At 52.3% G+C, this 13001-nt stretch overlaps 1 protein-coding gene across 2 annotated transcripts; it reads left to right on the plus strand.

Moving 5' to 3' along the window:
- The first annotated feature begins 8687 nt into the window (after positions 1–8687).
- On the plus strand, positions 8688–12394 carry ZBTB32 (zinc finger and BTB domain containing 32). 2 transcript variants are annotated; one of them, XM_024132510.1, is made up of 7 exons: positions 8688–8727; positions 9831–10816; positions 11073–11146; positions 11264–11332; positions 11456–11620; positions 11807–12041; positions 12072–12394. In XM_024132510.1, exons 2-7 carry the CDS (start codon positions 9930–9932, stop codon positions 12091–12093), a joined length of 1452 nt encoding a protein of 483 aa, XP_023988278.1. In that variant the 5' UTR covers positions 8688–8727; positions 9831–9929; the 3' UTR covers positions 12094–12394. The 2 variants fall into 2 exon arrangements, with proteins under 2 accessions (XP_023988278.1, XP_007101123.2); XM_007101061.3 differs by having other exon boundaries at positions 8709–8727; positions 11807–12394.
- Positions 12395–13001: the final 607 nt, after the last annotated feature.

A 13001-nucleotide genomic window follows, 5' to 3' on the forward strand; every position in this document is an offset into this window, starting at 1 on the left:
GCACGAACCTGTGTCCCCTGCATCAGCAGGCAGACTCTCAACCACTGCGCCACCAGGGAAGCCCTACAGGGTCGTTTTGATGCCTGTTATGAGCACATGTGTAGTTGGGCTGAGCTCCTGAGTCTTAGTCATCTGCCTGGCTCCAGCTGGACTTCTTGCTGTACCTCAGACATACTAAGTTCACTCCTGTCTCAAGGCCTTTGCTCTTGCTACCTCTTCTGGGAACACACTTCCCCCAGACTTTCCCAGTGCAAATATCCAGCCTTAATTTTCAGTATCTACAGCAGAGTCAAGGCAAGTGATGTTGATTGCAAGGAAACAACTCAGTTTCAGAACACTGGAGAAGAGAAGAGATGCCACTGTTCTATCAGTTCATTTAAAATCCTCTTGACAGTCCTGAGAGGTATTTATTATCATTATCCCCACATTACAGATGAGGAAATTGAGGCCAAGAGAGGTTAAGTAACCGGCCAAAGGTCTCACAACAAGCAAGTAGCAAGGCCAGGACATGAATCCAGGCAGACTGGATCCAGTGTCCAGCTTCTTAACCACAAGGCTTCTCAACATATATTAAAGCGTAGTTAACATAGGGCCTGGCATGGCATAGTTATTCCATAAGCCATAGTTATTTCTCTACTCCTCTCAGGCAGCTTACTCTTCAAATCTTACAGTCCAACCTCCAGAATGAAACCAACAACCGTTCTGACTCCATCCTGCCAGAACCCAGGGTCCCTCACTCCATCTTCTCATGCTTGTACACACTGGGTGGTAGCTGGAATTGAGGGCTCTCGAGTAAGGCTCTCTGAGTTCCAATACAGGCTCCACCATTCACTAGCTCTGTAAACATAGAAATGTTACATCCCGCCCTGGGTCTCAGTTTCCTCACCTGTAAATTGGGGACAATAACAACCCCTATATCCTAGAATTATTATAAGGATTCAGTGAGATGATACATGCAGAATGTTTTCCACCTAGCCTGGCTCATAAAAAGTGTACAATAAATTGTAGCAATTATGATTAAGGCTTCTCAGTGAGAAGCCCCCAAAGGCTCTGAGGCTGTGAAATACTCTCCCAACCACCTTTAGGGCCAAAATTGGGCCCAGATGACCTCATTGCTTGCAGACAAGGCTGGCTGGGTATGAGGACTTCTCACCTGACCCAACACAGGATCTACCAGACACGTACTTCCTGGAGGTAATGTGGTTCAGGGAGTGATCTCTTGGGTCTGATAGACCTGGGTCTGAATTCCAGCTTGGACTTCTCCTCAGCACCTCAGTTTCTTCGTTTGTCAAATGGGAAGGGAGCAGTGTGAGGAGTGATTAAGAATGTGGGGTGTGGATTCAGCATATTAGGTATCATTCATTCCACTCCTTGCTCAGCCATGGACCAGCTATGTGAGCTGAGTGTCTTCACCTCCATGAGCCTCTGTTGTCTGTTCTAATGGGTGTTGTCATCATTCCTCTTCCTAGAGTGGCTACGAGGATTCCCCAGGACCATGTGTGCCCACGCTCTGGAAACTGTAGCTGTTAGGATGAGAGGCGTTGTATATCAGTGGTTAGGAGCTTAGGCTCTGGAGTCAAACTGCAACAGGCCTAATTCAGATTCCAGCTCTGACAATTACTTCCGGTGAGATCTTAGGGAAATCGAGTTCTTCTGTCAGCCTCAATATACTTATCTGTGAAGTGAGAAAAATAACATTAAACATCTGATACAGCTTATGAGGATTCAGTCAGAGGATGCATGTAAAACACTTAAAACTGGGCTGGTTCGGTGTCAGTGGCCAAAAAGTGGCAAAGATATTATGATGCTGATTTTTAAAATATCCTTTTCTAGAATGCAGATGCATTTGCCCCAGAGTTTGAGGACATGAAAATATATGCTGAGTGCTGAGCCTTCAGGATGGGATTCAAGTCTAAAAAAAGAAAAACAAACAAGCAAAAATACTCATTTATATGATGAAGTAAACCAAGGTCATGTGACCACATCAGACCCCCCCCCCATTCCACATCTATATAAGATCAATCCTACTTAATTATAGTGTAGCTCGGATGTTGGACTCTCACCAGAACAATGTCGGAGTCCCAGCAATGCCCATACTCACTGTGGAACCTGAGACAAGTGACTTCACCTCTGACCCTCAGCGTTTAACCCGGCTAGTAATAGATTCCCTCACAGAGCTATTTAGAAGGATTCGGTGAGATGATGCACAAAGCGTGGTACATGGAAAGGGCTGTTGTTACTACTACTACAGCGCCCGTCTTTCCCCTGCTATTTGAAGGGTTATCTCCCGCGTGCCAGGCACTCGCCTTAGGTGGTCTCGGTTTCCACTGTCCTAAGCTCCTCTGAGTCGAGTCACGCCGTCCTCAGCAGGGCCCCTTCCAGCTCCTGCCCCCACCTCACTCTTCATCCCCATTTCCCCACTAGCCGTGGGGAAGGAGACGCCAGACAACAGTCGCCAGAACCCCGAAGCTGAACAGAAGCAAAGGGACAGAATTCTAACCGCCGCCCGAAACCATTGGGCTGGGCTCCCTCCTCCAGGTCCCCTGATCAATCAAAGGCGAAGAAGCAAGCCTCGGGACCAATCAGAAGTGGAAGCGGTGGAGCAATGCCCGCCTCCTTAAAGCGCCCTCGCGCCTGATTGGATGTGTCCAGGCTAAGCCACTTAGGAGTGGGGCCAGCTGATCGACCGTGCAATGGCAGCGGGGCCGGGGGAAGAAGGGAGGCAGTCGGCCAGCCACAGATTGGTACGGTGTGTCAGCACCAAAGCCCTGCCTAGTCAGAAAGCCCGCTGGCCGGGTTCTAACCCCGGGCCAGTTAATGGTGGGGCAGCGTAATGGGTCATTCTCTTTACGGTGTGGTGGGGGCTGGTACATGAAGTACGCAGTTAATCCTGACTCAGCAGACAGTTGAGGCGTCATCGTGTATTTGAAGCGCGAGCATCTAGGCCAATGAGGGGGGTCAAGGCACTGCCCTCTCTTGTGTCTTCCCTGTCCCCGCATACTTCCGGGTGAGGCAGGGTGCGTTCTGCAGCCAATTAATGGTGGTGCAAGGCAAGAGGCGGGAAAGGGGAGCTGCCCACAGGCACCCAAAGCCTGATGGCCTCCTATCCAATCCCAGTCACTTCTCCACAGATTGTAAGGGGTTGAGAGAAAGGTGAAAGGGTTTGCAACGAGGACTACACAGGATGGAAAGATAGAAGCAGGAAAGCAGTGGTATTCCTGAGCACTTGCGGAGGGATCCTCCAAAGCTATGCAGGTGAAGGAGGTTCAGGCCTTAGTCTCTTCATAAAGAGGGTGGGACAAAGCAATCTCCGCAGCCAGAAAGCATTGAGGACCGGCTGGTGGATGAGATCTCAGCCTTAGAGGCCTGAAGCCTAAGTCCGCGGACCAATCAGATTTAAGGCCCTGTCCCTCCACAGCTCCAGTCAGGTGGGCGCGAGCTCGGCTCCGCAGCCAATCAGCGGAGGTCGCGAGGCAGAGTTGGGGACCCGGGGGCGGGGAGGGGCGGGGGTGGTGAGGAGTGGAGCTGTCCTAGGTGCCTCCCAGACTGTTGAGATCCCTCAGCCGGCGGGAGCCAGGAAAGAGGGTGTGGCCAGCACTGCGGCCAATCAGCGTCTGCCTCGGGATCCAGGGCGACCAGCGAGCTGTGCATGCGGCCCGGCCTCGAGCTCCGAGCGTCGCGCCTTTCCACTTTCTAACGGCCACTCGGGCTTGTGCCACCCTGAGTGTATGTGCCCTGAGTGTATGTGAGGCGGAGTGAGGAAAGGAACAGGGCCTGAGTCGGTGAGTGCCATGGATTTTCTTTCTTTTCTTGGGGCTTTGGCCTGGCTCAGGCAAAGCTGAGGTATGGGGGCTTGAGTGGTCGCCCTGAGGATGAGGATCGGGAAGTGGGGGTGAGGGCGTTAGGCTCTGGGGACTCCCTCTGCCCTGGAGAGGCTGGAAACGGGGCCTCCTGGGCACCGTTGGGCCCAGCTGGGCAGAGACCAGGCGGGCATGTCCCCGGTCCCTGAGACAGCCTGATTTGGAAATGTGTTGTGGGGCAGGTGGAGGCACTTGGAGCTCTGTGTGGGGTCATTGGTCATGAAGTATGGCCTCTGAACTATGAGAGGTTGTCCGGGGTCTCTGGACTGAGACTGGATCTGGTGACTGGAGAGGTCTGCGACTCTCCAGAGGTTCTTGGGAGTCTTTGACCAAGAAATGAAACTAGTGAGAACTTGAGAGGTTTTCTGGAGTCTTTGGATCCAGCCTGGGCTGAGAGTGAGTGTTGATGAAGTCGAAAGCCCAATGGGAAGTTGTCAAGAGTCATTGCATCCTGGCTGTCATGGGAACATGTGGCTTCAAGACTTTTGGGGGACTCTGGCTTCCGGGTTGGGGTGCTCGTGTAAGATTTTCCAGGACTGGGTCCAGGTTGGACAACGTGGCCAGGAGGTTAGGGCCGTGGTCTCCTGGAGGTTCTGGGGTGGGGAGGGTGTCTCTGAATCCCAGCAGGTTGTTTGCCCTCCATGAAGTATTATTGTTTTGTGGTGGCTCTAGACAGAACCAGGATTGAGTCGTGTCTGGGGCCTTTTAGTCCCTGTTCCCATTCTTCCGCAAACTGTTTCTGGTCATTCCCAGAAGACATCAGGCTCTAAGCATGGGGCAGCTGCTTGGGGAAGATGGACGTTGTACTGGAGCATAGGAGGTGTGTGAGATATCCTGCTCTTTAGGAAATCACCCAGGTTGTCTTTACTGAAGATCTTTTTATCACCCAGAGTTCTTAAACCAAGGGTGGAGGTGCAAGGGGGGAGTCTATGAGCTCCTGGAAATAATCCAAAAAACTGTTATGTGTGTTGGCAGGGGGACGGTAAAAGCAGCCACAAGGATGAGTGAAGCCTGTCCAAGGGTGAGTTTCAGAGCAGTCTGTGACTCTCTTGTCATTAATATGCAAAATGGTATGAGAATCTACAATTTCCTGATGTCAAGAGTTGATTCCACGACTTACAATTTTAAAAAGCATAGTGACCCCCTGAGAGGTTAAGAACCACTAAAATAAAGCAGGCGCCCAAATTATTTATGGGGCTTAGGCAAGACTAGAAATGGAGATTTCCCCTCTTATCCCCACATCTGGTGTCGGCGCATACTTCAAGGTGTCTCACATACTAGCCTGCATGTCCAAGTTCAGTCTATGTGCCCCTCCCACCCAATCAGGGCCACACAATTACATCAATCACATAGCCCACGCGGAAGAGTACAGACATGGGGCTGAGGCCAATGTAAACCCGGGAAGTGGGCTATTTGGGCCAGGAGGTCCAGGGTCTGAGTTCCCAGAGCACGGTCTAGAATTGGGGGGCACAGGTTCCAGGGGGGTACTTCCTAGATACCCTTGGACTCCTCAGCCCATGAGGAGGGACACAACTAGAGGTCAGAGTGGGGCCGTCTGTCTGGATTTGAGGCAATATGGATATTCAATACTGGTCTTGAAAATAGTCCCTATGAGGAAGTTGAGGGTCTCAGAAGAGTTAGCCCCATGTTAGAGCTGAAGAAAAAAGCAGTCCACTGTGAGGATGCAGTGGAACCTAAGTTGTTTTTACTTCTCATCTGGTTCTTTTGCCACTTAATCCACAAAAGGTGTGCTATGATACGGTCTCTAAGACCTAGATCCAGCTCACCTGCCTATTACTATATCCAGATCTTGGGCTATGTAGAACATAGATTTAAGAGAAGAAAGAAACTCATTCATTCTGTGGTGTCTCTCCTCTGGCATGTGTTGGATGTACTTAACTAAAAAGAGTGAACATTTGAAGATTTATGTAAGGTTTGGATAATTGGTCTTAATCTGTATAAAATGCTGCGGGGAGTTTAACCACCTTAATTTGCCGAAAGCGATGTGTTCCTGGGAAGAGTGGAAAGTTCATAGAACTTTTCTGAATTGAATCTTGTTTAACCTGGCTTTTGGGGGTACTCAATACCTCAATACGTGAGACCAAGGGAGAATATTTTCATAAAACAAATAATCATCCCTCTAATTGGCATATTCTGATGGTTTAGTTTTAATTATAATATAATATACATAATATTATAATATAATAATCTTGAGAGACGCTATACTTGTATTGCTGTGTTGACATTTTTACAGCAAGCTCGGTTGTGCCTGAAGGGGCTATGGTCAAGTCTATCAGTAAGAATAAAAGACATCAGATTTCAAACTTTATTTAGTAATATGAGTATTAGAAAGGACTGAGAGGCAAAAATCATACCTCCTTTTCCCACATTCTTTTCTTCCAATTATATCCTACCTAACCTCTCCCACCTACAGTACCCTCTCCCAGGATGCAGGCTTGTGTCCTCATGACCTGTGGTTTCCTGGCTCCACCCCAGAGAGACAACTGCAGGAGATTCCTACTGAGTCAGCCTGGGAAGTGGAAGGTGAGCACGGTTTCTGAGGCTAGGGAGGAGAGTCCTTTCAAGAAGAGAAACACAGACTTCCCTGGTGGTCCAGTGGTTAGGACTCCGGGCTTCCAATGCAGGGGGCATGGGTTCGATCCCTGGTTGGGGAAGTTTTGCATGCCGTGCAGCCAAAAAAAAGAGAGAGAGAGTCAGCAGTGTCCCTACCCTTCCAAGTCAGAGTGCTATTTGCTTCTGCTTCTGCTATCACTGCTTAGTGCAAGGTGGTTTGGACTGTGCAGTCAAGAATGTAGGAAGGAAGAAGGGCTGAGGTGTAGACAGCCCTAGAGATACCTCTAAGGAGGCAGTCTCTAAAGGGATATCCTTAGATGGAGGTAGACACCAAGTGGGAGGAAAGATGGGGTTTCCCAATCTTGGGGGCTTTTGTTCACTGAATGGGGAGTCCCCTTGCCCCTTGCCCTCACTTTTAGGTTTCCTGAAAGCCCGTTGGCACTCCCTGTCAACTGCATAAGAGGATGCTGCCCTTTGAGCACAGCCTCCAACTCTTTTGAACATCAGTGGGCAACCATCAGTGGGGGAGCCGAGTCATGGGCACATGATGTAGGCCTGGGAGGTGAGGGGACCCTACTCCACTGGGTGATGATGTAATCTTCCAGACCCCTATACCTACACTTGGGGTTTCTCCTTCATGGCTTTCCCCACTTATTCCATATCCTCAGGGAGTGTGTATTTCTGTATTGGAGGAAGGATGTTTCCCTCTGTATACCTACACATCAGGGATTGGTGCATTTCTGTGTCCAAGTCAAGTGTCTTTTATATGGGTATCTAATGAGTCCCTGGGTGTGGTGGCGTGAGGAGTTAGAAAGCTCAGAAATGGAAACTATTTAACGACCAGAGTAGCAAATGAATACAGCTTGCCCATTTGCATTTTCCCTTTCACTCTGACTCATCTTCCCCTCTCCCCACACTATTATTGCCCCTCCACTAGCCCCACCCATTGGCACACCCTTGTCTGATCTAGGAGGGATTAACATCCGTTTGCACACAAGCTAGAATGAGAGGTAGAGGGAAGGCATGTTAGGTCTGGAGAGAGAGTAGAAGGATGGTCTGAACATTTGGGGGTCCTGGAGCCAAAAGGTGAAACAGGAGTTTTAGAGACATAATATTTGAGTCTAAGAGGGGACCAGAATCTAAGAGAGAAGCCTAGGGGGAACCAGACTGTGTCCTGTCACCAGAGCAGCCTACCAGTGCCTAACTCGTTAACCTTCCAGTTATTTATTAGGCACATATCATAAGCGATTTAGCAGCACTTGTTCTGTGAATGAAAATTCTGCCACAGGATGAGGAATAATGAAATAGTAAGACACAGAGAAAGAAATTTGATTCTCTCAGACCTCATCTTTTCCCCAGGTTAAGGAGTGCTAAAGTGTGAAAAGAGGGGAAATCTCTGAGGACCTTCACCCCCTAGGCAGGAAGTCAAAGAAACCTCGGAGTCCTGATTTCAGAGAAATGTCATTTGTCATCAACCCAAGAAAAGGAGTTTTTCTCTTCGAAGACCACCACAGGCCCTTCCTGGGGTTGCCCCCATCAGAGCCTGATGGGAGGATCTGAGTCACTCACACACCCAGTCCCCAGTGATGGCCCAGATGACAGGGGTCATTCCCACAGAGCAGTTGAGGCTTCCTAGTACCAAGTCAGAGAGAGGAAGGAGGAGGCATGCTTTTGGCCCTCCTTCACTCTCTCCTTAGAATGCAGATGTTTCAGTCCTTTTTACTTTTGAGGTAGGAGAAAGAGCTTCCAGCTGCTAGAGATCTACTGACACCTCTAAGAAACAGAACTAATACTATTTTAATGATGCTATATACCGAGAAACCATTTTCACATACATCATGTCATTTCGTCTTCACCCCACCTCCAAATGAGGTAAGCAGAGGTTATCCCTATTTCATGGATGAGTTAACTGAGGCTCAGAGAGGTGACTTGCCCAAGGTGACTCAACTAGTAAATGGCAGAGATGAGACTCAAACGCAGGTCTGATTATCCCAAAGTTCTTATTGCTTTAGATACACTTCTTTGACTCTAGGAGTTCACAAATGAAATAAGGAGACAGGAGGTTAGGAGGCAGAATGCCAGGGCTCTGGAGGGGAGGAGTGGTCTCTCCTGGAGGGGTGAAGCACAGCCAGGGGTATAAAACCACACCCCTTGGGGGACTGTGGCAGACTGATACTTGGGACACCCAATGGATGACTGTGAGGTCAGGGGCGGGGCTAGCTCCAGGGTGGGGGTGCCCAGGAGCCCCAACAGCAGTTCAGAGCATGCGGTGTCCAGGAGGAAGCTACAACCGGTGAGTGGCTGCTTCTCCCCAGCTGAGACTTTCCTCCCACTACACCCCTCTTTCTGTCCACTTCCTGCCAGCCTGTAGCCCTCTCCGTGAAGTGTCCAACTAGTAATCCTCCCTCCTATGGGGTCCATACTCATGGTGAGCCCACACCTAGGAATATGCCTGCTGGGCACTGCGACACTTAGGTGCGTCTCTTTATATTTGGGTTCCCAGTTTTCTTAAAAGCCACTGTGGTGGTTTTGATGTGTGATAAAGTTCTGCCTTGTTCAGTTCTGTCTTTCTGTTCTTCACTTTTGGCTTATGAAAAACAAAATTGAACCATCTCCTTATCCTACTCTTGAGAGGAAATAGCCTCTCCCTCTATAGTTCCCATTTCCCTTTCTATGGCCTCCTCAAGGGTCAAAGCCTTCTCCAAAGTCTCTCCATCTTTGGGTGAGGAGCCTTCTCTCCTGTGGCTTCTGACCTGCTCTCTTATCTCACTGCATGGGAGTCTTTGGTCTCTTCCAGTTCCTTCTCTGAGGATGGGTTCTAGAAGTTTCGTCCTCAGGGAGATGATTGATTGATGCCTTAGAGCCTGCCCTCCTGCAGTTACGACCCCTGTCTTGCTGCCCTTTCTTCCTCTCGGGACCCTCAGCTCCACATAATGGGCTTGCAGGGGGAGGACACACTAGCTTTCTAAACTCACCCATGAAGCTGTGTCTTGCTCCATCCCTAACTTCCAGGGCTGACTGGGTTTTGTGGTGATCTTCTTGTCTGGAATGAGGAGAGCCTGACCTACTCAGAGGTCTTTCCCTGCAGAGGAGCTTGGAGAAGCAGAAGTATCAGTGTTTGCTATCCTTTAAGTCAGACATTGCCAACTGGCAGAACCCATCTATACTAGTCTTAAATCCACTACTTGAGATAGTTCTTAACTGTCTGGTCCTTGCTCTTTAAGTCCTGAATTTGGTCTAATTTCCATTCTACCACCACCCCACCCCCACCCCTGGCCCCTGCTATGATTCTGGATAAGCTCAGGTCCTCTCTCGGGTCAGTTTATCTGCTCCATTCAGGACAGAGAGCTCGTTTTCAGAACCAGCAACTCACTCTTTCTCCCCTCACCTCCACAGGCTTGAGAATATGCTGTTCCTCCCTCCCCTTTTCACCATGGACCCCACACTGTGGCCCTTCTCTCAGAACCTCTGAGATTGGTACCCAGCCAAGGCACAATGCCCATGTCCCCAACAAGACTGCCTAGTCCCTATGGCTCTGATCGGCTGGTACGGCTAGCAGCCAGGCTCCGACCAGCACTATGTGATACCCTGATCACAGTGGGGAGCCAGGAGTTCCCTGCCCACAGCCTGGTGCTGGCAGGTGTGAGCCAGCAACTGGGTCGCAGGGGTCGCTGGGCTCTGGTGAAAGGTATCAGCCCTTCCACCTTTGCCCAACTTCTGCACTTTGTTTATGGGGAGAGCCTAGAGCTGCAACCTGGGGAACTGGGGCCCCTTGAGGAGGCAGCCAGAGCGTTAGGGGTGCAGTCCCTGGAAGAGGCATGCAAGAGGGCTCGAAGAGATACGGCCAGAGAAGAGATGGGTCCAGGGCTGAAGGAACAACAGGAGGAGCCAGAGAAACTCACAAGGGATTCTATGAGAGGAGTGGGGGGCTTTGGAGAGAAGCAGAGACCACAGAAGTTTGTTAGAGCTGGTGGGAAAGAACAGGAGACGTTGCACAGGCACAGGCCACCAAGAGAGAGCCCTGAGATGGCAGAGGCAACTCTGGAGGATCAAGGGGAGCAGATGAGACCAGAGGAGAAACTCAACCAATCCCCTGTTGGCCGCGGAGGAGTAGATGGGAAGCAAGAAGTGATCATGTGGGTGAGGGACAGTCCAGGGGGCTCTGAGGAAAGTCTGCGGGAGTTCCCTGGCCCCCTTCCCCCACCAGGTTCCCTCCAAACCGGCATCACCCCTAGGCCCTGGTGGGCTGAGGCCCCTTGGTTGGGGGAGGGCCAGCCTGCCCTGTGGAGCATCCTGCTGTTGCCGCCCAGATATGGCACTCCCTTCTCCGATAGCACCCCCATGACTGCAGCCCGGCAGGAGGTCTGGCTTCGGGACCAGAGGTAAGTTGAAGGGCCTATGGAAGACCTCCGGTTGGGAGGGAGTGGCTCAGGAGAGGCAGCAGTGAAGGGTGGAAGGGCACCACATCTCTTATCTCTACTACACATTTCCTGAGCTGGGGAAAGGACAAGAAGCTCCCACCACAGGGAAAGCCAAAGCCCAGCCCCTGAGGACTCATGACACCTCCCTCTCCAGAAAGGAACTGGCCAGGATCCCAGGTGTAGCCAAAGCTGTAACTCTTCCCCATCCCACTCCCAGGATCCCACTGTCCCTGAACCTCCACAAAGGCCTCTGGAGCCAGAACCAGTTGGCCTCCTGCAGCCCCACCCCAGGTAAGCCCCTCACTTGCCCTGCATGCACCCTGTAACATGTTCTCTCAGCTGGGGCTGAGGCTGGGGCTCCAGGAGTCCAGCCTGGGCAGAGCCCCTACTTCACTCTGCTCCCTTCAGGTTCCCTCCCCCAGGGCCCCACACAGCTCAGCCCTGGGGAGATGGAAGAGTCTGATCAGAGGCACACAGGTGAGTAGGGTGAGGGCACTTTTGCCTCAGCCCCACTGTAGCCCCTGATGTCTTGCCTGAGTGTTCCAGTGATCCGGCTCTGGGATTCCCAGCCCTGCCCTCCTTTGCCTTTTGTCCCCACAGGTGAACTTGCAACTTGTGTGGGTCTTGTGGGCACAGCAAGCCACCCATCTCACCAACACCCTCCCCCACCCCCTCCTGCTCGGTCTCGGCCCTATTCTTGTTCTGTCTGTGGAAAGAGGTTTTCACTCAAACATCAGATGGAGACGCACTACCGTGTCCACACAGGTATGGGCGCCCTGCCCTGTGTGAATTGTCTACCTCCTTCCAAACTTCAGTGGGCCCACTCCTAAGTACCTCTCTGACTGTCTGGCTCCCCCGCAACGACCTTGCCCAGTTGCCCCAATCTACCCCTAGGCCAGCCTTCGCTCCTTTCTTCTTTCCTTCATGGGTCTTCCCCTCCACCTGCCCTAGGAGAGAAGCCCTTCTCCTGTAGCCTCTGTCCCCAGCGCTCCCGGGACTTCTCAGCCATGACCAAACACCTGCGGACGCACGGGGCCGCACCCTACCGCTGCCCTCTGTGCCAGGCCGGCTGCCCCAGCCTGGCCTCCATGCAGACGCACATGCGCGGCCACTCGCCCAGCCAGCTCCCGCCGGGATGGACCATTCGCTCCACCTTCCTCTACTCCTCCTCCTCCTCCTCCTCGAGGCCATCTCGGGCTTCGACCTCTCCCTGTAGGCCCCCTTCCTCAACCACCTGACAGGGTGTCAGTAGCTTCTTTGGCTTCAGCCAAGCGTACAGAATGAAAGATGGGCCGGCGGGCCTGCTAGGCTTCTGACCTCGCACCGCGGCTACGGCAGCCTAGCAAACTCTGCTCCAAGAAGCGTCGCAGAAAGGGCGCCAAGAGCCCTCTCCCAGATGACCACGGGCCACAGAAACCTGGGCCAGCGAGCCCGTGTGGGGTGAGGGCAGTGAAGTGTGCACGAGTGAAGGTTAACTGTGCGGGGACCGGCAGTTCATCACCAAAATAAAGAGTTTCCTGTGCCCTCCTCTCGGGACCAGAAAGCCGAGTCCGGACTTTAGCCTGCGGGCGGGGGACAGCCTTGCCCCTAGTCCTGTAGCGGCCCCTGGTGGTTCAGCGCGGCGGCCACCTCCTCCGTCTCCCGGGGCTCCCTCTCCTCCCCCGGAGGCAGCGGGCCGCGAGGACTCGACGTCCAGGCCGAGTTAGCAGCGAGCCCTGTTGGGGAAGGCTGTCAGAACCCAAGTTACCCGTCCCTTCCACAGCAAGCAACTGCGCGCGGAGTCTGAGTCTGGGCCCCCAGCCGGGGGCTCGAGAGGAACGCGTGCTCCGCCCTGCTTTCGGCCACCCTCCTTTCCTAGAGCACAAGAGCCGAAAGGCCGCAGCCTCTCGGGCATCTTCCCTCCAGGCTGTACGAAACGGCTGCCGGGTCGAGCTCCGAACTGAGACTAATCTTTTGCCGCCGCCCCTTACCCAGCCCACGCCTCCTACAGTAGCGAACTTCATTTTCCAGTGTCTCTGGTGTTCCCAGGGTCCGAGGCCCACCGCACTCTGGGAGTGGTAGTTCACACGGGCCATGGCCTCGACAAGAGCAATGGGAGGAGTTTGGGGCAAGAACCACATCTCCCGACGGCCCCGGAGATCGCTTT

Source organism: Physeter macrocephalus, unplaced genomic scaffold (genome assembly GCF_002837175.3).
Source record: "Physeter macrocephalus isolate SW-GA unplaced genomic scaffold, ASM283717v5 random_315, whole genome shotgun sequence".
NCBI lineage: Eukaryota > Metazoa > Chordata > Mammalia > Artiodactyla > Physeteridae > Physeter > Physeter macrocephalus.

Bases quoted from the DNA above. Each gene is read 5' to 3' on its own strand.
- ZBTB32 (XM_007101061.3), top strand. From the start codon at position 9,930: ATGCCCATGTCCCCAACAAGACTGCCTAGTCCCTATGGCTCTGATCGG. The intron at 11,333-11,455 runs GTGAGTAGGGTG...TTGTCCCCACAG, and splicing joins GTCTGATCAGAGGCACACAG to GTGAACTTGCAACTTGTGTG. The intron at 11,621-11,806 runs GTATGGGCGCCC...CACCTGCCCTAG, and splicing joins GCACTACCGTGTCCACACAG to GAGAGAAGCCCTTCTCCTGT.